Raw genomic sequence first — 21,795 nt, forward strand, 5'->3', positions numbered from 1 at the left:
CGACTCTCTTCGTCTTCTTCATTCACCAAGGGCACCTTCCCTAGCCGAATTGATTTATTACACTCATTTGACCTCCTCTTCTGGAGCAACCTTTTTGCGGTGGCTAAGCACATAGCTCCATCATTGTTGATTTGGTTGTTTCTGGACGAGTTTCCCTTACTGCATCTCTTTCCGAAGTCATTTCTGAGGCGCTGTAACGTCCCGTCGTGTCTTGCTCGGATTTAAACATACTATTGTTTTTGTTGAGGTTCATCCATAACTGCATTCCCAACTTGCGCATCTTCTATAAGGAACGAACAAGTCGGTCCATAGATGCCATTCCAAACGAAGGACACAGGGGCCATGAATCCCCGGGAGCGCGAGGAGCTGCTTAAGGTCAGTCTTCCCTTCATGCCTATTCGCCTCACAAGCATGCCCAGGCATGATTTGGCAACGTAGAGGTGCGCGACAGAAGCTCACATAGCTTGAATATAACAGCCCTATCTCCCTGCAACACCTCGCCTGCATCAGGCTTCGACTAAGAGGAAGCAACATAGCAACAGTACCGCGTCTGGTTTGGGCGTTAGAAATGTCCTGCGGAAGCAGCTTTACGCACTTTCCTTCGCCTTGATCCACGCCATCTTTTCCGTCTACATCCGCATCCGCATAGCGTACCATGCTGTCTACCTCCGCATCGTATCGGTACTTTACTACCACCACCATACCCCCGAATACATACAGCGCGACGTCCAAGGCTTTTCGCGATTGCCCAAACATCTCAGCGTGATCCTGAGTTTGGAGGAGGGCGGTAAACGTGTGGATGCCAAGGAGAAGCTGATCAGCGAAGTTGCCGATATTGCAGCATGGTGCGCCTCGGCGGGCATACAAATGCTCTCCGTGTATGAAAGGACTGGCATTCTGAAAGATGAGATGCAACAGAGCCACCGCGAAATCGCCGCGAAGCTGCGCAACTGGTTCGGCAAGTACCAGGCACCCGACCTGCACTTGCACTCGCCCAACATGCCTGTCGTCCACCCTTCGTACTACAGCGCACCGGCGCATAAGGGAGCTGGCGAGTACGGAATCGCTATCATGCTGGTATCGGAGGAGGATGGCCGTGAGTCCATGGTTGACCTGACCAAGGTGTTGACGGTGATGGCGCAAAAGAATAAGCTCAGCGCTGCCGACATCACATCAGACGTCATAGACAACGAGCTCACCAGTAGTGTCATGGCCGAGCCCGATCTGTTGATATCGTTCGCGCCATATGTGGATTTGCAAGGCTATCCTCCTTGGCAAATACGGCTGACAGAGATCTATTGCGAGCAGGATAATCAGAGCGTTGAATACCAGGTCTTTGTCAACGCTCTTCGGAAATACGCACAAGCCACCTTTAAACTAGGGAAGTAGTTGGCCTTTTGGAGAGTTGTGCTGTACATCATTCCTCCTCATTGGGGGAAGAGGTGAGATCTGAGCAGCTCGGATCGGTTTGGTTGTGGCACTATGGGGCTCAAAGAATCAGAGCGACACCGCAGTACAATAGGGGAGTGGCGCTGCATCAGGAAAGTTTCAACTTGCCCTATGTTTCGAGGCTTTTCGGCGCCGGCACCTGGGAAGTATAAGGAGCTGGAATCCACCGCCAACCTGTACACGAATGGATGGATTTCCATGGGTGTTGTTTGTGTAATTGGGGTGAGCAAACTACATTGAGAGTTACACCAGCAAGGCGTACATATTATACCCATTAATCAATCATTACAAGTTCTTCCTCCACGGCCGCATCTCGCGATTCACAGTGTCCCATTTGTAAACCGGTCCTGTACCAACATTATAGTTATAGTAATTATCCGTACCGGGTTTAACCAATGCTCGTCGAAACGTGATATTGATTCGACCACCGTCGGTAGCATTCTTGCCCGTACGCTTCGGTATTGAATGTAACCAGTTGGCTTGTGTAGGCCCACGCATCAATATCATATCGCCGCTCGCCAGGGGAAGCTTCAGGGGCTTCGATATAGCGTTCTTCATAGCCTCTGTATGTTCGCCTCCCGGCGGCGGAGGAACAGGTTTGTGTTTCAGGAGGAAGTCTCTGCGCGCGCCCAACGAAAAACCCGCGATGGCGGGCAGCGGCCCGAGGAACCGCTCGTCATCGCTGTGGAAGCTGATGCTGTCGGCCCCCGAGGCGTAGTAGTTCACCAGGCAGAAGTTGAATTCACAGCCGGTCGCCTCCTGCGCCGAGAGCCGCAGGTCGTCCAAGCATTTGGGGATCGGGCGAGGCTTGTACCTTGTGTAGAACTTATCGGCGCTCACGTCGCGGCCGGTCTTGGCGTCGAGTATCCTCGTCATGTCCCCTCCGCCGCCGCCGTCATCGCTACTGCTACTGCTACTGCTGAAGCGCGACGTGTCGTCGAGTCCGAACACGGTTGTCCACCGCGGCGTCCGGATGTGGGTCGAGGTCCCGCCGCGGTTGATGTCGTATTCGACGCGGTAGAAGGGCAGCTCCGACCTCAGGAACTCGAAGAGCGAGCGGGCGCTGCCGCCGCCGCGCGCCACGTATGGCTCGAAATACAGCAGGTCCAGGTCTGGCTGGTCGTTGATGACGCGGCCGAGGTTGGCTGGCCACGAGGGTAGCTCGGGCGCGAGGGCTGGAGGTAGATGGGGGATGCGGAAGGGGTATGCTGGGTGCGTTGAGTAATCATCGCTATTCCTAGTTGATTTTCCTGGTGCTATCTGGCTTGTGTCTATTTCTGTTGCAACATACTGAGCATCATGTGGTGGCTGCCATGCAATACAAATCAAGTCAGTAGCTGTGCGCCTGTTTTTCCCGCAGAACGAAAAGCAGAGGTTGTTCCGCACTCACAGCAGCGTCTAGTTCCTTGCCATTACCACTTGTACTCAGGCCGTCAAGGTGCGCATCGTCCCGAGAGGTCTCGGGGAGCCAGTAGATACATCACGAGACTTCTTTGGCTTGGGAGCGCCAGCGCCAGCAGCGCCAAAGAAGGCTTCAATCGTGCGCTTTCTTGACATCTCTCGAACACGATCAACTAGCGAACCAAGGCAAGAAGAAAGTTATATGGCGTGAGGGAAAAGTCACTTGGATGCCTGCGATCGCAAATAGGTTACGCAAGACATTACAGAAATAGATAGAGTTAATCGCGGTCACGGTCCAATTGTCATGACGTGGTACACCTTGGCTTCTCAAAGTCTACTATATCATATCAGTGGCGCACCTGAGGCAAAATGTAAGTTAAGCATATATGCATACTTCATTAGCTATGGATAAATAATGACTTCTGGATGGGGTAGCAGGCCGCATGGCGTATAGCTGGACTTGTACCTGGAGTATGTAGCGTTATGACGGCATTGACTGTCAGCCTTGCAGCTATAGATCTCAGGTAGCAGGGCTTGCAGGGGTGGTTGAGATAATTGAGGGGTCCCTGAGACAAAAGTTTCGCGGGGAGTCTTCAGCCTTGTTGGGCAGGATCCATAGATCAACGAGGGGCATTTCCACCGAATGAACATTTTGTGGTCGCAAATAATTTTGGACCGCCGAAGATACTTGAACAGATTCAGAATCGACGTGGGAGATGGCGGTGAGTTGTTATCCCACTCATACCAAGTTGCTCCTAAAAGCCCGTTTGGCTAAACTAATGGCTGTGCAGGCCACAAGATCCAAGGAAGAAATGAATGGTTTCCGCCCCTCGGTCGCCCGCGCCGTCGCGGGCGTCCTCGACCGGTCGCTCTTCGCAAAAACGGTTCCATTGGCAGCCGCCATCATCTCTGAAAACAAGCTGATATCGCGATATCGAAGGGACCTGGAAAAATCCAAGGAAATTCTCTCAGCCGACCGTATTTCAGCGATTGCGCCCCATCCTGACAAATCACTCGCATCCCAGGGGAAGAAATGTTTGCTTCTGAACCCCGCTGTCAAGCCCACGGCCCCCGAGACCTGGGGTACGGTCCTGAAGGAAGGGGTTGACAAGTCCGAGTTGGAGGTGATTCCTTACAACCTGAATTTAGACTACGAGTACTTCAGCGCGCTGGACGTCTTGTCTGTGGTCCTGCCGCCGGAGCTCCATGACGAGATCCCCAGTGGCTTCAATATTGCTGGTCACGTGGCACATCTCAACTTACGCGAGGCCTATCTCCCCTACAAAAATTTGATAGGGGAGATAATCGTCGACAAGAACCCGCACATCCGAACTGTGATCAACAAGGTAGATAATGTGGGTAGCGAGTCGGAATTCCGAACATTTGCGTACGAAGTGTTGGCAGGCCCTGACGATCTTGACGTCGAGGTGCGTGAGAACGACTGTTCGTTCCACTTCGACTATTCCAAAGTGTACTGGAATAGCAAGCTGGAGGGGAGCATACACGTCTCATCAGATCATTCCAACCCGGTGAGGTCGTCTGCGATGTCATGGCAGGGATCGGCCCCTTTGCCGTGCCGGCGGGCAAAAGGGGTGTTTTTGTATGGGCCAACGACATGAACCCGGAGAGCTACCGGTATCTCCAAGAAGCAATACAACGTAACAAGGTGGGGACGTACGTGCGGCCCTTTAACGAGGACGGGCGCACCTTTATCCACAACGCGGCCGACTCGGTGTATGCCGCCTCACAGGCTGGCGACCACGCACTTATACAGACCAAGGTACGTCGCCACCTTCGAGGCGCTGCCGGCACCGCAGATGAGACGCCACCACCTCAGAAAATTCCCGTCCCACCTACCATCTCGCACTTCGTCATGAATTTACCAGCGATGGCTTATACCTTCGTCCACCATTTTCGTGGGCTTTATGCTGGGCATGAAGGGTTATTTGCACCCAACACGGAGACCAAGTTGCCGCTTGTCCACGTCCATTGCTTTGCGCTGAAAAGCGATGACGAAGTCCCGCTGCTCGATATTTGTGAACGTCTGACCAGCAAGCTCGGCGTCAAAATGGTGCCGGGCGACGCTGAGAAGCCGGGCGAGGTCAGCATACACAACGTGCGAGACGTCGCCCCGGCCAAACGGATGTGGTGTGCGAGCTTCAGGCTGCCAAGAGAAGTCGCATTCGCAGCGCGAGGATGAGGGAGACCAATACGAAAATCTACATATGCTATGCAACCATACCCATGTTGTTCACTACTCACGGTGGTGATGTATGACTCCACTCTTATAGAGGCGTCTAGATGAACGGGTCAGAATGCAACAGCGTCCAGCCACCACCGGAGGCTGATGAATCTGACCCAACTTAGCCAACTATAGCTGACCGGCCACTTCTCCGGATATTGACCAATCTGTTTCGCTGCAGCCGGATAAGCAAATTAGCACGATATGTATGCTCGATTGTGTTCTGACCATCATGTTCAGGCAAGGCCCAAGTTCTATCGTGGCGTTGCTGGATTCAGATGCAGTATGCATGATCGTTACCTCCATATGTATGTCACTGCGGCGCGCATAACGACCAGAACATTACCCTGTTTATATTGGCTGTTCTGATGCGCGTATGACGTTGCCAGGTCCTAGATGAGCTCAGATAGACGGTCCTATCTCCCTTGTCTGGCTGGCAGGGGATCACGGAGACGAGGATGAAGCCCCGAGGCTCCTCGCTTCTCCGCGTGGTTGACTTTGTTGACAACACCTTCACACCACTGGCTGTGGTCGTTGCATATGTATGCAGGTTTGTAACAGTCTTGCATCACCTAGTGGACTCTCGGTAGGATTGCAGCAGGCGAATAAAAGAGCGCAACGGGCCCCTGGATGCAGCTACTCGCCGTGCTTCGATATGTTCGAAGGAGTGGCTGGGAATGCGACGCATCAGTGGTCCAAATCGGCCGCCCAGCCTCAGGGTTGGCAGCTGTGACAGCTACTTCCAACACATCCGAAGAACTCGGTATGAAAGAAGAGGTCTTGTTAGCAGGCTTTGACAGGCGCTCCGATGTCCATGGCGTTTATGCGTCATTGACGGATCCCTACCTGTAAGCACTGCAGCCTCACAGCGGGGATCCTGCGTCCTGTGTCCTGTATCTGTATGGGTCGATTAAAATGTAGCAAATATCGTGAAACCTCCACACAGGCTGAGCGAGAAGAAGAGCCTCTCAGGTCTCTTTCCCTATTATAGTACAGCCAACAGGACATGCTCCAGTCCCAGTGGTTGGTCACTAAAGGCACATCAGGAGTAGGCTACGGCGTAGTACTCGACTTGCATATTGCAGCAGAGTGGGTGTGGACCTCATGCAGGCTAGATAGCCAAGCCTGGTTCGACAGGCAGGGTATCGAAAAGGTTTTAATACTAGTATTTCAGCGAGGATTGATTCGCCTGGCATCGATAGCCACGATATATCGATTGATAAGGGTATCGCCCAGCAAACTGTTGATTCGTGACAAGTCTCCTGGCATGCATAGATACGAAAGGCCAAGACGTAGACATGATGACAACCAAGGGAATCTGGGAATTCCTGATCGACGGTCAATAATACCTGTTATCGTCGCGCAGCAGCTATATTATTTGTCAATTCCTTGATACCGTTGACATGATCGCTACATTATAGCTAATTCCAAGGCCAGCAAGGTACAATCAATGGCGAGAGTTTAAGTGGTATCTGGGCTTTGCAGTGCGACCCTCCCTATGTATGTCAGTATATGCGCTGGTGTGGCTTGCATCAACGCAATGTCGATTAAACCATGACGGCCGACCGGACGCGGGGCAGGGGCAGTATCCTATCGCGGATTTCCAGATCGAGTATCCCCATGAGGGCGCAGATAGCATGCAAGATGCGCAGCGAGGGTTATCTTTTGGAAATAGTTGGCAAGGAGCAAGCAACTGCCAACCCGGAACTGGAGATTGATTTGCAGTGCAGCTGTTTCACGACAGTGCATCCTTTCAGTAACCAGTTCGGTCGAATAGAGGAGGAAGAAAGAAAACACCGATAATTTGCGAGGTAGCCCCGCGACTCTGGCGATCTGGTGTCCCACCCCCTCCCGTTCAAGTGCGGTCCGTGGAGCCCCAGACCGGTGTAGCAGTTGAGACGTACGTGGTGGACGACGTTGCTTGAACCAAGTACCTATCAACCGGTCAGATCAGTGCCGTCCCCCTTCATGACATGCTCCGGTGGTGGGGAATTCCTTGGTTCCGACCGGGTCAATACATGTTGTCGCAAGTCGCAAGCGCAGTGTGGAAAATGTGCCCGTAGCCGCGGATAGTAGAACGTTGCTGTCCGGTTGGCCGAGTCCTAGAGAAACTCACGCAGGTAATGATGGAGGCCATCTACTACTTGCTGAATGTGGCTAGATACATTACATAGAGTTTAAGCAGCATGTGCCTGAGGGGAACTGCCAAGCCTGTCACATCATCAGTGGACTTCCAGGCTCAAGCCCCCCAGTGTATGCCGTATCACTCGCATTGCAAGACAGGCGTTGGGGCGGGGCCTGCTGTACTCGTAAGAGTTCAGTCCTCTGTACGGATAGTAGCCGGCAAATCGGCAGCAAGAGTTTTCCCTTCTGCTCTCCGTAGAAGTGCATCAACACGCCTCTTCCAAGGCACGTTTGCAGACGAGGTAGGCGAATGGCCGAACGCCCATTCCACTGCATGTGAGGTACTTTGTTATCTGAGCATCTCATATTTGCTAGATACCTAACCTAGTCGAACTCCGTCCGAGGTTCAACAGCAGACTTATTGGGTAATGCCCTACGCGGCCTTTCCATAGGTTACTTGGGGGAATTCAGTTACTAATCCGATTCTCAGTCCCGGTGGCTCAATGTTAGAATCGAGATTGTAGAAGAGTACCAAGCGGGCAGTCAACGTCATTGCAACCACCGCGCCGGTTATGGTCTGTAGGTAGCTCAGCTGGCGATCAACAAGAACAACCACCCGAGACGTTCCACTTGCGCAGAGTAGTGCATTCACAGGTTGCAACAGACAGCGCTTATCAAAGTCCGGGGGCCTTGTTGGTGTTACCAGGGCCTTCCGCGGGGAAGCCGGGGCTGATTGTCGATCAGGGTCTAATAAGCTTTTCGACTACTCACCATCATTCACCATGCCGTACCGTCCCACACTTGACCACCGCCGTCCTCTTTAGCCCTCCCTGCGGTCGAGTGCTATGCAACGCGGATAGTCCGCGAGATATAAGAATGGCGATATCGCGCCGGGGTGCGTTTACACGCAGGCGTGCATGTGTGGCGCTGTGTCTAGTGAACGAGGCCGCGTCAGGTCTCCCATACTGTCTAACAAGTCTCACGAGATAGGGCCCTTCAGGCGTTTATAGCCTCAACGGTGTTCGAGGATAAGAAGTATGTAGACACCCTATCTAGTCGAAGGCAGTTTAACCAAGGTGTCACAAATAAAACAACTGATGCTTGCTTCAATGTTCCTGATATCACACCAACTATATACATCCCAAGGATTCCGACGGGGTCAGGCGAAGTTCCGTCTTGTCATTCTGGTTTCAGCGTATGGCCATATCTCTATCGGGCTCGAACGGGGTAGATGTGTTGCGTGACTGCTAGCTGTATGTGCCTCGATATATTGGCATGCATTTGTTGCATGGTAGTTGGGCCTACCTGGACTCCTTTTAGCATTGCCCTTCAGGTGATATACCCATACATATGGGGTGATTTGTGACCTGAGTCAACCCTGCTCATGTCAACTCTATTAAATTTCTGGAGTTAGATGCCGAATGTTGCACAGCAGCAACTTTAACCCCACGACCTGGGTTCGAATCGTTTGCACATATGTGGAAATTACATAGTTGACATTCCCCGTGCGTTGGAGATAAGGAGAAAGTATAATGCTTCGAAACCCCCAATGAGTGGTGAAGTAGGAAATCCCGCAATATAGCGTCAAGTCAAATTCCCGCTTGAGGCTCTTATCAGCGGCGACACTACCCACGTAGAGTTGGGGAGGAATGATAAGTGTCAGGACTAGTCGCAAAGTTCATAATCTGCACTTCCAAGACGCGTTATCGGGTCGAGGGATCAGGATGCGGCGATCCAAGCAAAGAGGGCGCTTGGTAGAAGGCATCCTATCTCCAACAGGCCTGACACCACCAGTCTGACCTTTTGTGGCGAGCTGTGCGGTCATTCGTAACTGAAACCGAGAGTTGCTAGCTGTAGATACGCCATCCCAAGCATAGGGGACTTTGGCTGGGGCTCTTATTGCTACAGTATGTTCTTAAAAAGGACTTTACGTTGTTTTAGTTCGAAGGATAACCCAGGCACCGTCTGCTCCACGCTGCATGCCCCCGGAAAGAACCGGGACGGAGGGCACATCTCAACGCACGTATTCGATGCAGGCCTCAAGCCTCGCGGATACTTCCCGCTCAACACGATTCACGAGTGAAGTATATACAAGGGCGCTTACTTCCAGAAATAGGACGGAAGAAAGGCAAAGCCACTGCCCGCACCGGCCGTTCTCTCAAGGTGACCGCAGAGGGATATAAAGGCAGAAGGGACTATGTATGTGGTGGCCCAGTTGGACGCATGCGATGCGGACAGGTCCCTATAGCAAAAGGATTAAACTTGGTGACTGTTGTCTTGGCGCGTGGAGTATAAGACACGCATTCACGCGTACCTTGGTCTCTGAGTGGCTCTCGCAGGCTTGCACCAAATACCAAATAGTGCATCCCCCACATCTGTGCTACAGTCCGTAACAACCTTTCCGAGGTGCCGAGTTGCAAACTGAGTTTCCTCTGAACAGCCTCTGGAAATAGTTACGTAGACCTGACGGATACCTCACTCAGGAAGTTTCGAGCCTCGAGGAGTCGACGCGGCTGTGGAGAGGCGCCCGCCCTCGGGTACACCCCTGAGCAAGCTGGAGCACATAAGTTCGAAACCCCGAGGGCCTCAATCGGCCACTTACGATAAGTGCCATGTGGACTGGCTAGTCTATGGAAACTGTTAGTGAGGGGAGACGCTGGAGATGCGGCCCATTGAAAGTTATCCCCATCATTCTTGATTCTGGCCTGTTTAGCGACATCCACGTTGCTCACGTGGCTTACGCATTTGGCAACCAACTTGAGCAATCAGCTTGATCCCTTCCGAAGAGGTAATAAGCATTACTCGGAATCAAATGAGACTGTCGATGGGTTTCGGCGCATGTTTCAAACGGGCCTGGACATTTGTCTTCGCCGAGAACCTTGTGAGAGAGAGAGAGTTTAAGGGATATTGACGTCGGGAACCATTGTGTACGCAGTGAACACAGCGTAGGAAATGACCGCAACCCGTCGAGACTCGAGTCGAAAGGGCTGCGACAGCTTCTGTCGGCGATAATGATGTTGTAGCTATGGTGTTACATAACACGCAAAGGATACCTGCATACCTATGCAATGAGAAATTGCGTTGTTCGACATGATCGCAAATTGACAGTTGATGAAGTCTGCCCTACTGGGGCCCCCTAGGAACCTTCCCCTCATGCTGTTCAGCATGAAGCTGCCGGACGGCTTGAAGGATAACGGTAGAAGTGGATGCTGAGGTGCCAGGTATGGAAAGAGTTCGCGGCGGATTTGTGCAAACTGCGCTTCCACCTACCTGAGGTGGTTTACTCGCTTAACTCATTCACTCACTCAACATTACGAAAGAGAGAGAGCAAGATGATATGGGGCTCTACCTATCAACCTTGCTTGTCCACAAAAAAAGAAAAAGAAAAACCACGACGGCGTTACAAGGTTGGTGGCTATCCCAGTACTACACCTGGGCCCAGGACGGTGGATTGGCCGTAGAAGAGGCGTTAATCAAGTGAAAAAGGTGGGTGGCCATGAGTCTCGACCTTTTTTTTCTTTCCGTATTGGATGGACGAAGATGTGTGTGGGGAGACTTACGGCAAAGTTTTCTACCCCTGCTCCCATTCTTCCGCCCTTCTCGACCCGATTTCGTCCAGGGGGCGTACGGCCTAGAACTAAGAATGCGAGAATCCCTGCCTAGCTGTGATATATGTATATAATAGCATATAGCATGTACGTGTAGATAGCAAAACAGTGGGCAGTGAAGAGATTGGGTGCTGGAAGAATGCATAGCCTATAAACTGTGCGATGGGGTTGTACGATATACTACCGACGATCGAGTTCCCATCTCCATCAAGGTGTTGGTTGTTCTACGTCTTAGAAACGGCAGGTCAAGAAATGATGCAAAAAGCCTCTAGACCCATTACATGTCTGTCTGTATCTTTCGAAGGCGATGTTATGGGCAGGATTAAATTAGATCCCATCAAGGTTGGTCCAGTTGGGCCTGTCTTCTACGTAGGTAGATTTATTGTATGACACGCCATGTGGAAAATCGTACCGTTATCGACGTCTCGCAAATCGAGTGAGCGAATATCGTAAGTTGGCTGGGTGCTGGCTGGTTTCCCCAGGTCTTAGGGGGCTCCCCACGATGTCTCGCTTGTTTTCTCCACCTGGAGATTACAGTATCACACAGTCTCGTTGGCGAATGACTGGACTGCGCAGCTAGGCGATGTCTCGGACCGTCTTGATCAATGCTGACATATATTTACATACTCGCTAACTCTAGCCAAGTCTCTACCTAGATACATAAGATATGCTGGGAGGTAAGAGTTCTGGAGGGACCTGGGAGACACCAAATGCAATTGATCAATGCATGGTATGGAAGTGAAGTGGGTAGACCTACTAGGTACATGTATGTAGCTTTTTCCAGTTCACTACTGTATTTTCGCCTTGACTGCAGTAGCTCAATTCACGTTTCCGCAGGGCTTCCATCAAACCCTGCTCCTCCATCCAGTGGCGTGCGCGCATTTCAGGAAGTAGTCCCCGAGCAGGCATACGCAGTTGATCATGGAAATTAGCGGCAATATCCTACCTACGGTACCTGTCTGCCTGTATCTCCTCCTTCGTGCCTCCTCCTCCTCCTCCTCCCTATGCGCCCGTCTCTTGAACGTTGAAAGTTGCATCAAACCATCGACTTGCTCTTCCCATAATGGGGCAAATGAATGGCTGACATCTACTTGGGAATCTGAGGACATCCTTGGCTTACATGCACACATATGTATGCATGTCTGAAGCTACTTAGATGGAAAGAGGGGAAATGGGCAAGTAGTGTTCAACGTTCTGCATGGCGTATGCATGGTGGGAGGTACTTGGGGATGCCGGCTTGATCCAATTGATCTACCAGTGGCACTAGATTACTTATTACCTTGGGTTGTTATGATAAGTACGAGGGAGAAAGACAGCAACAATGGGATTGGATTCAATCGATCAATGGGTCAATCGGATTCCTCTTCGTGTTGCAGCGAGCGCCTACGACCTATTGGGCTAGCAGGTACACGCGGATGGGTCCCCCTAGCCCTCGTCGAACCCCCCCTCCGCATCTCTAGAAAAAACCGATCCTTGTCCATTTCCCATACCTACCTTCCGATCTCCCGGTAATTTTGCGGTTGGTCTAGCCAGAAGCCCAGAAGCCCAGAAGCGCTTTTGCATGCTCGCCCAGCAAAGTGCAAAGCAAGTACTCTCTCTCTCCGTATGTACTCCAGATACTTTTTCCCATCTGCCACTATCTCTCCAACCGCCCACCCACATCCATCCCGTGCCATCCACTCATACCCCTTCCCTTCGACATTTGCTGCCTCGCCTTAACTTGTGTTTCCCACACCTTGTTTTCCGTGCTTCTTGCATACATATCACGACGACCACCACCATCAAATCCTCTACTACCCCACGACCTGCATTCCGTGTCGTCCTCTAATAAGACCAGGCGGGAAACAAGCTAGAGTCTCCTTCTTATCCCGCTTGATCTCAGTCTTCCGCATCCGACCGACGCCCGTTGTCACCTATTCCATGTATATATCGGTCCTTTTGACGATCAGTATCCATTTCCTCTAGTTCGTCCATGGGCTCCAGGATTTCTTGGGCCGCCTTGACTTTCGTTTGATAACTTGGCCTTGGTTCGCAAACGCTGCCTCAATCACCCACCCTACCATCTTCGCCATACTTCAAAGGCGTTTACACCACCACACTGCATCTGGGCGCTCGAAGCTGTCTATTGCCGGTGCTGGCCTACTACATCACACCAGAGCATAGCACCACGCGACGTACAGAAAGAGGCTATGAATTCATCCTGAGAGAGGAAGAGAGAGACGAACCCCCAATAGCACCGGTACTCATGACGATTGCATCCTGGTCTTGAACGGGCACAGTTGAGTAGGAGGGCTTGGTTTGGTAGTCTACATAAGACTCTGGAGACATTCGTTCGATCACTTACCTCGCTCCCAACAATTACCACCACAGCAGACACAATGGCTGTCGTGCTATCCTCCGAAGACAATGGTCTCTTCTCGTCGTCCGCTCTCAGGCGCTCACAGTCGCAGACGAAGTTCATGTCTAAACACTCACAGCATTTCCACACGTCTGCATCTGACATAGCGGACACTTACCACCAGTCGTATCACATAATATCAGACTCCGATCCCTCATCGGCGCCGTCCTCGCCCGATACCGTCCACGCCGACTCGGTTGCTCCTTCTTATTCGTCCACGCCAGCTACAAGCCTGTCTTTAGACGGCCATTGTGAAGACGACGACATTCTACTCCCAACCTATGACGAGAACCCATTTTTTGCACCTCTCGAAGACCTGGAGGCCCCAGCGAGCCCACGGACTGGAGACTCGTACCCAGTCTCGCCCGTCGACCATGGGACGCCGACGACCCCGTCACGCCCAGATTCTCCCGAGTTAACTGATCACGCCGAGGACGACACCTTTGTCACACATCATCCTACTCAACACGTGGACTATTTGTCACACAACTGGAGGGAAGAAGACATATGGTCCTCATGGCGCTACATTGTGTCCAAAAGAGGAGAGTACAGCAACGCCTCGCGCCTCGAGAATGCCTCGTGGAGGACATGGATGAAATCCAAATACTGTCTGAAGACCATTTCTCCCGAGACTCTTAACTGGTAAGTCACTCGGAATAAACTTCCTTCTACGTCCAAGCTCTAATCTCCGCACAGGCTCAAGGACTGCGACGTAACGTGGCTGTATGGGCCGCTGCAAACGCGGCAAATCAAACTTTTCTCAATGGATGCGGAGCACGGCAGCAATTCGCTATCGAGATGTGATTCTTTCATCAAGAAACCTATCTTGAAGAAGCGGAGCATGTCTGAAGTCATGCTACAGAAGTCGATATCTTCGTCCTCTCTGCTGAAGCAGGCAACGGCCGCGGTCCAAGCTCAGCAGGATGGCCCTACCCGAGTATCCAGGCCGATTCTCCAACGGGCAGCCACGGACTTTGCTACCTTCCCGTTTGCCTCGCGAAAACTCAGCCGCGTGAATACTAGCTTGATCCCCTCGACCAATTCTTCGGGGGCTATCTCGCCATCGGCTGAACGCAAACACATCCACTTCGATGAGCAGGTCAAGCAATGCATCGCTGTTGAAGCAAGATGTGATGAAGATGAGGACGACGCAGATCATGGCCAATGGAATTACGATGATAACAGTGATTCCGACGACGGCGGGATTATGATGAAACCCACTGCGTCGAAGAAGAAACCGCTGAGGGCGCGCAAGCAAGCGAAGGTGCCAGCGACCAATGAGAGCAAAACGATTGCCATGCTGCCATCTACGACGCTCAAGTCGAAGGATGGACTCGATGTCTCCCAAGATTCGGCTATGCGTCACAGCTCGGGCCCACTTCGGAGTCCCATGCTGTCTCCATCGCCATCACAGGAGACTCTGCGGCCCTGCAAGACCTCGGGCAGGTTTTCTGTTGGAGGTAGTGACGACGAAGAGGACGACGAGGGGACTGATACGCCAGTTTCCAGCCCAGTCGATCACCTTGCTCAAACTCGAGGTCCCAATTTGCAAAGATCAGCCTCTGTCAGCAGTCTTGCTGCAGAGCCCGCTGGTATGCGCCGGACCGAGTCAGGCATGTTAATGCCATATGACGAGGGCGACAATCAAGGGAACGAAGGCATAATTGGTCGTGTGATCGAAACTGTGAACACCGCCCGAGACATTGCCCACGTCATTTGGAATGTCGGATGGAAGAGGTGATTCTGATGCGAGCAGTTCTGCAGCATTTGTTTCCCCCAGATCAACGGGGTAATCTATACGGCAGCTTCACTTGTACAGCTGGCTTAGGGACAAGCCGTATGCCAGATCCAAGGAATCCATAACGACTTGGGGTCTACTATACTGATGTACGCATGGCTGTCTGCCCCGGGGTGGATGGTACCAGCCACCCATGTTGAACTTTTTCTTTTCTTTTTCTTGATTTTAAATGCATTGCCACTGGCGTTCGGGCGGCTAGGTTCTGCGTTCTTGCTTTGCTAGTGTTTTCATTATCAGAAATTCTAACGGATGGTAACAATTCGGCTGGAAGGACAAGGAAGGGAGGAAAGGGTATCGGTATACACGGGACACCCGAGGGCAATCATTGGCGTTCTTCACGGCATCATGTTATCTGGGATTCATGATATGAAATGAACCAAGACATGGCAAGAGAAAAGCGATTTTCGGAAGGTCTCATGGGGAATATCCACATTGTTGGCATCGATCAACTATTGAAAGGCATGAAGTGTTTGCCTGGATCGTTGACATTGACGATGCGAAGTGATCCGCTGGAACTGGGGAGGGCCAACCAACCTCGGCTACTCCTTGTGGCCTAGCGGAGGCAAGTTTGGGGTTTTTACTGGCTTGGGCGACGCGGAGCCATGATAGGCTTCCGATGTTCCAATCCTTGAGAAAAGCGACGCAAGCATCACGTGGGGATCGAAAGGGGCAGGACCTGGTCATTCTTGAGTGAACCTGGCCACGTCATGTCACCATGTCCCTAACGCACCCGACAGTGTGTGCATGTATGTACAGTTTGTCATGTTGGCCTCACTTCCAGTTTTATGCAAGTTACAATAAGTACAGATAGACCATGGGTAACACCGGTAAAATTCGGTGTTGTCGAATTAACACTTGAACAAAACTCATGCGTATCTGGTGATGCCTGGTGATGTCTGGTAATAATGCCTCGGCAACCGCCGTGTTCATTATTAGTTGCGCACCATGACCAGAAGATCTCTTACAGGTACGTACATGCGACAGGTCAGGCCGAGGGAAGATCGTCAGGGTTCTTCTCCGGCTGGGGGACCTGGGGGTCAAGTGACAGATGGAGTGGGGAAACTGACATAATGAAACACCCCGGGGTCGCATGCCTTCTCACGTAATCTGCCGTCGCGATTCATTCGTTTTTGAACCGTCACAGAAACCGTCAGGCCACAAGACTCAAGAGCCGGATTGGTAGTTGGGGACGGGAGATAGTATACATGTGCGTACGTTAACTACCTTGACCAGTCTACTCAAAATATGCAAGTCTCTATCCGTATCGTACACCTGGCTTCATATATACTAGGTACATAGATAGCCATCATGTCATGTCCATCCGACCTCGTAGTATACACTGGTGGTATTACATGCGCTGCTAATCTCCAACTTGTTAAATCTGTGTCGCACTTCTATGTTGCAGCAGTCGCAATGGTATAAGTACTACGGAGAGGAGAATATCAAATGTAGTAGGAAGGCTGGGTTTCAAGTCCCATCTTCTCCCATGCCTTACGCAGTTAAAGCGTCCGCATTGGGAGAGCCTGCTGCTGCTGCTGCTACCTGCTGCTCCTCAAGAGCACTAGCAGCGACTTTGCCCTCGTCTCTCTCAAGCAGCTCTATAGCCTCGACCAGGACTTGGTTGGCAGGCACATTGACGTCCTTGAGCTTGACCTTGAACACGTCGCCCAGCCGGACGTCAGCCATCTTGGACACGCCGTTCATGGCGTCGGGCCGCAGCCAGGCCTGGCGGTGGAACCAGTCTAGACGGCCGACGATGCTGCTGCGCCCGGCGACGTGGGCTACGGTAAACTTGAACGTCTCGGGCAGCGGCGCCTCGTTGAACTTCCAGGCGCGCACGAGGGCCTGCAGCACCCACTGCTCCGCCCCCTGCGCATTGTTGAGGGCCCGGATCTGCTTCTCCCGCACCCGCAGCATGGGGAGCATACGATCCAGCTTTGCGCGATCGAAGGGGAGGAAAGAGTCGTCCTTGTTGCCCACTAGGCTCTTGCCCCGCTTCATCTCCTCGAGGATCGCAGCTTCGATCTGCCAATGAACGATGAGATCGCCGAATCGGCAAAGAGGCGACGTGGCCTTGGTGTACATGTCAACACCCATGGTGAAATGGGGGCCCGGAGTTGTACTGATTTCATCGCCGCCTAGAAGTGCGCCAAGATGCCTCCACTGATTGTCCGAAGGCCGTACGCCGGCTTCCAAAAGGGGGTAGAATACCTTACGCGTGTACTGATGAATGAGCGACGCGTTTTGGGTGGCGTGCGGCTGCGAACGATAGAGGATCGGCACGCCTCGCTCGTTGCACCACTGTGCAGCTACTTCACCTGCCAAGCGCATCGAGTTTTCAACAAGGTCTGTGCCTTGGTTTTGAGGGAATCCCACAGTGATTGCAGGGTCTCCCACCACACTAATGAAGCCGTTCTCTAATGCAGTTTGTTCGGTGGGTTGAAGGTAGACGCGAGGCTCAGCACGAGGCTGGTAGAATGGGGTGGCGCCTTTCTGAAGTCGTTGCCTCTGAATTGCTTTACCAAGCTTGGACAAGAGAGCCAAGTCATCTTTCTGTCCTGCGCTGAGTTGATCAGGCTGCGTCAAGGCTCTTGCAGGGCTAGTCTGTTGTATCATGAGCCCAACGGTAAGTTGTTCAGAGCTCCATTGAGGATCCTTTCTTGTTTCGCCAAGGGCAATGTTGACCGCTTCGGGTGTGATGAAGACAACGTTGCCGAGTCTGCCTGGTGTGATCTTCCGGCCCAGCAGGTCTCCTTGGGAGTTGACCAGGGCGCTTATAGTGAGACAAGGCCTGTTCTTACCAAGGGAAAACTCGTCGGCACCAACGCCGGGGGGTAGCATGCGGGAATAGTGACCTTGCAGATAGACGGTTTCGGGAATGAGCTCTGCGTATTTGGCCACCCGCGACTCGACATCAATGGCGGATGCAGGATCTGCCACATGCACGTGAATCCAAAACTGATCAGAATCAGATTTTCGCTCAACAGAAACCCCATCGTCGATCTCTGTGGTAGACTCAGCATCAATGCAGTAGGTAGTCACATGGTCCCAGTGCTGCCGACGACCCTCAAAGACGTCCGAAACCATACCCTTCTCTTTCTCGCCTGAGATGTGTCGGATAAACCCGCCACCGCGCCGGACCTCGACGCCGGGGAAACGAATGCTATATCGGGACTGAATCTCCCAGGGAGGTATCCAGCCGACTTCTTGGAGAAAAGTCCACCCAGCAGTAGTGGTGAATCCCTGATCCTCATACCTGTCAAGGGCGCGAATGATAGCCGATCCCAAACATTGCAGGCTAGAATACTTCGGGAACTTTTCGTAGCTAGCCCACAGCTCTATGAATTGCAACACCTCAATATCGGTGGCAGTCCACTTTGGCAAAGGTCGCGTCGGCTTTGTGGATGGCCCAATCAACCCATGGGGCGAGGGCTTGCGATGTGCTCGGCTTTGGTCGATAGCTTGGCGAGCGGTCTCGATAAATTCCACCAAAGTGTCAGGATCACCCTTGCGTGATTTTCCCCTACGGTTTTCGGGCGTGGTCTCCACGTAGTCGCGCACCAGACTCTCGACTCTCTTGATAATGCGCACCTCGGACAGCGGGCTCACTTCAAACAAATAAGACCGCCGGTGGCCGGTCTGTTTGAGCGGTCGGAAGAACATCTCATCCTGTAGGATAGCCCTATGCACTGCGTACAATGCGGTGGCGCTAAACTTGTTGTTTTCTTTCGCGGTAGAGGGTAGAAGAAGCTCGGCAATCTCGTAGAGATCGAGATAGCGATGTTCCACGGCATCTCCAATGAAGCCGCTAGAAGAGTCCAGGGTTCCAGCATTTTCCTGATAGATGGCCTCAGCCGCTTGAGAGAAGTCGAGCATTTTGCGAAGAAGCGGAGCACCGGCAGTCCGCGACGGCCCATGACCGAGATCCTGCAGAGCATTGAGCGCCTCCATAGGTATATCTCCTGCGGGAAGCTCTGCAATGATGGCTTCGAGCTCGCTGGGTTGGGCAAACTTGGGCACAACAAATAAAGGGTTCACGCCGAGTCCAGAAAACCATTTGCCACTACTGGTGTAGAAATGCTCGAAGCCAGATATGCGGCCTAGGCACACGGCGAGCATAGGTCGCCGGGAACCATCTGAGCTGTACGATGCATTAGTAAAAGGTCAACGTGGAACATCAAGAGTGAGCCATACCTCAGTTCAACCATGTCGCCAGATGCCAGCATCGTATCGTCGGATCGGAGCTCAGAAAGCTCGTCCCCCTGAAACAAGGGGGAGTTGGCATCGAACTGCGCCATGGTTACATTCTGAGGGCGCGTGAGGCTGTTGGACAGGTCGCCCGAATGGGGGTCATCTGCCAGCATCGTTTGTGCTTCATCAGGATTGTCCCTCTCCCAGTGCCGCAGACGCTGCCGGATTGGAAGCTGGTTCCCCAATTTCTTCGCCCGATAGGCGGAAACTCGAGGGCTGCTCTTTGCATCCTGGTTCTGATGGTGCTGTACCGTGGCAAATCCCTGACATCAAGATCAGCTTTTATGCGCGGATGGGAACGCTCGAGTAAGTTTACCTACCCTGGTTTTTTTCAATGGCTGGTTCCAAGAGGCTTGATATGACTTTCTTGCCAAGTCTAGCCTAGGAGATGCAGCACTGGAAGCCAGCCTTCGGGAAGTGCATTGCCAGCATACATAGGACCGGCCCGATGCCTGTAACATGATGCCTCTCAAATATACGATGCGTGTCGTGTGCACAGCGCTGGTTGTATTGATACGCATGGAAATGCAAATGGAAGATTTCTCGGGCAAATTGAGGCAAGGGTGTCACGTGCTCGTTCAATGACCCACTAGCTCATGATTGGCTGGTTTCACTTGCAGAGAGTCGAGTCATCATCCAATGTAATCGATCGATTCCTATCATAATGGTTTGAGATGCCCTCACGGTCATACATCATTCGGATAAAGACATCAATAGTATGCAATAACAAATCGCGGTTGCAGCAATGCGCCAAGGTAGCTAGAGCACTGTCTACTTTGTATGCGGTTCTCAAATGGCGGCAAAATGGCAGGTAAGACATGTCCGCATGCAGGTATTTCGATGATAAAGCTTCCCTTGTTATGCTGAAGAGGCAATATAGTGACTACACAAGCTCAAAAGATGTGGCCTCCGCCTTCGTCGTCAAAGGCCCGGCAGATATCCTTTGTCTTTGGGGTTTATTTTTAGCCTCCCCCCCCCCCCGGGGACCCTTGATCTTCTGTCTACCTCGCCTTTGTTGATCCACAACAACACTCTTTGCATTATCAAGAAAAGAAAAAATGGCTGTTCGACGATACGCACTTCTTGCATTGGCCGGTGCCGCGCTGGCCCAGATGGAAGGCCAGATGCCCATGTCTTCTTCCGCCGCCGCCGCCGGTGCATCCACCATGCCCCCCGAGGCTGTACCGATGACCGATGCGGCCTCCTCGCCCATGTACTCCCTGCCCATCACTACTGATACGCCTTCGTCCGCGAGGGTATGGGGTTCGGCTCTGCTATGACCACGGGCATGAGTGCCTCGATGCCTTACGAAGAGCCCATGACGCAGACAACGACCCCGTCTTCGATGCCAATGGTCTCATCGCAGAGCACAATGATGGCCAGCAGCATGACGTCGAAGATGAGCACGATGACCACCATGCACACGACTGCGATGGGTGGCATGCCTATGGGTACTGGCGGGGTCATGTCCAACGGCACCTCTGGCAGCGGTGGCAAGGAGCCACCGATTTCCGGCGCTGGAGCGAATGTTCTTTCTGTAAGTTCTGTCATGTGAATAAATACCACCACACAGCTGACACTTCGCTAGATTGGGCTTTTCAGTGCTGCGGCTCTGGTCAGCACTGCCATGTTGCAGTGAAGTTAGGAACGACCTTCAACACTCCCAAAGTTGCGGTTGTTATGAAGACGGAGGCTTTCCGCAGCCAGCTAAATCGTGATGAGATACATCAAGGATATAGTCAAATTGGGCATCTGATTTAGAGAGTTCGAGGGGGTTATGGGAGGGATTATATTTATATCCATCAGCTATTACCGTACACATTTTAATGGAGTCACATCGTCTAGCAGCGTCGTTCCTAAAGTCGTGAACGGGTTAGCACTTTTGTAGTCTTTGACCCGTACTGTCCGCTCCCGGATCATGCAGCCATGCGTGGCTCTATGATCATGGAATATCGGAGAAAATGTGGTTTGCTCTGCGGAGACTTGCTTGAGGGACATGGACACAGGTATAGAGAGAATCAACCAGGAAAATAAAGGACTAGGCTGACATGCCATTGACCAGCTTCGAGCCAGCTCGGGACTTTCAAGGCCAGATCACCAGTTATATGGTATGTGCTGGTTGTAAGCTCTCGCCAGCTGAACCGAACGATGTACACCCGGGACTGTTCTTGATCAGTGTTTGTTTGTTTGCACTGATCAGATACAGTACCCAGTACCCTCCTTTATCAGCACACCGGAATACGGGCGGAACCAATTAAACAGGCAAGCGAGGCAATTCGATCGGTTGCACAGATACAAATCCCCTCTGGTCGACGATCTATTGGTCTGGCCAGAGTGATAGGCGTCGGGTCCATTGAGTAATCACGCCTATCCTAACCAAGTGAGCAGTCTTGTAGGGGTCGAAGATGCCGGTACTGGCCGGCAATAAGAATAGAAGCCGGGCAAGGAGAGGCCAGCGGTTGGATCAGCAGTTGGACTTACTTGATTCGAACCCAGAACCCACCGGCTATCGAAAGCTTGACTA

The 21,795-nt window shown here is 52.2% G+C and overlaps 6 protein-coding genes across 6 annotated transcripts; 4 read left to right on the forward strand and 2 right to left on the reverse strand.

Annotated features, from left to right (window-relative positions):
- Positions 1-342: 342 nt before the first annotated feature.
- PG994_010561 (uncharacterized protein) lies at positions 343-1,389 on the forward strand (the record flags this gene model as incomplete). Its single annotated transcript, XM_066861970.1, has 2 exons — positions 343-375; positions 478-1,389. 2 exons carry the CDS (start codon positions 343-345, stop codon positions 1,387-1,389), a joined length of 945 nt encoding a protein of 314 aa, XP_066711080.1.
- A 345-nt stretch (positions 1,390-1,734) lies between these two features.
- PG994_010562 (DNA repair family protein) lies at positions 1,735-3,006 on the reverse strand (the record flags this gene model as incomplete). The annotated part of the gene is made up of 3 exons (XM_066861971.1): positions 1,735-2,757; positions 2,840-2,908; positions 2,929-3,006. 3 exons carry the CDS (start codon positions 3,004-3,006, stop codon positions 1,735-1,737), a joined length of 1,170 nt encoding a protein of 389 aa, XP_066711081.1.
- Positions 3,007-3,629: 623 nt separating this feature from the next.
- On the forward strand, positions 3,630-5,050 carry PG994_010563 (uncharacterized protein; the record flags this gene model as incomplete). Its single annotated transcript, XM_066861972.1, has 2 exons — positions 3,630-4,277; positions 4,385-5,050. The coding sequence occupies 2 exons, from the start codon at positions 3,630-3,632 to the stop codon at positions 5,048-5,050; spliced, it is 1,314 nt and encodes a 437-aa protein (XP_066711082.1).
- Positions 5,051-13,202: 8,152 nt separating this feature from the next.
- PG994_010564 (uncharacterized protein) lies at positions 13,203-14,963 on the forward strand (the record flags this gene model as incomplete). Its single annotated transcript, XM_066861973.1, has 2 exons — positions 13,203-13,864; positions 13,919-14,963. The coding sequence occupies 2 exons, from the start codon at positions 13,203-13,205 to the stop codon at positions 14,961-14,963; spliced, it is 1,707 nt and encodes a 568-aa protein (XP_066711083.1).
- Positions 14,964-16,511: 1,548 nt separating this feature from the next.
- Positions 16,512-19,732, reverse strand: PG994_010565 (mitochondrial exoribonuclease Cyt-4; the record flags this gene model as incomplete). Its single annotated transcript, XM_066861974.1, has 3 exons — positions 16,512-19,161; positions 19,215-19,534; positions 19,592-19,732. 3 exons carry the CDS (start codon positions 19,730-19,732, stop codon positions 16,512-16,514), a joined length of 3,111 nt encoding a protein of 1,036 aa, XP_066711084.1.
- Positions 19,733-20,329: 597 nt separating this feature from the next.
- Positions 20,330-20,910, forward strand: PG994_010566 (uncharacterized protein; the record flags this gene model as incomplete). Its single annotated transcript, XM_066861975.1, has 3 exons — positions 20,330-20,527; positions 20,599-20,808; positions 20,860-20,910. The coding sequence occupies 3 exons, from the start codon at positions 20,330-20,332 to the stop codon at positions 20,908-20,910; spliced, it is 459 nt and encodes a 152-aa protein (XP_066711085.1).
- Between the last annotated feature and the right edge of the window lie 885 nt (positions 20,911-21,795).

This window comes from Apiospora phragmitis (genome assembly GCF_038363925.1).
Source record: "Apiospora phragmitis strain CBS 135458 chromosome Unknown utg000010l:1.0-9815664.0:1.0-9183399.0, whole genome shotgun sequence".
Classification (NCBI taxonomy): Eukaryota; Fungi; Ascomycota; class Sordariomycetes; order Amphisphaeriales; family Apiosporaceae; genus Apiospora; species Apiospora phragmitis.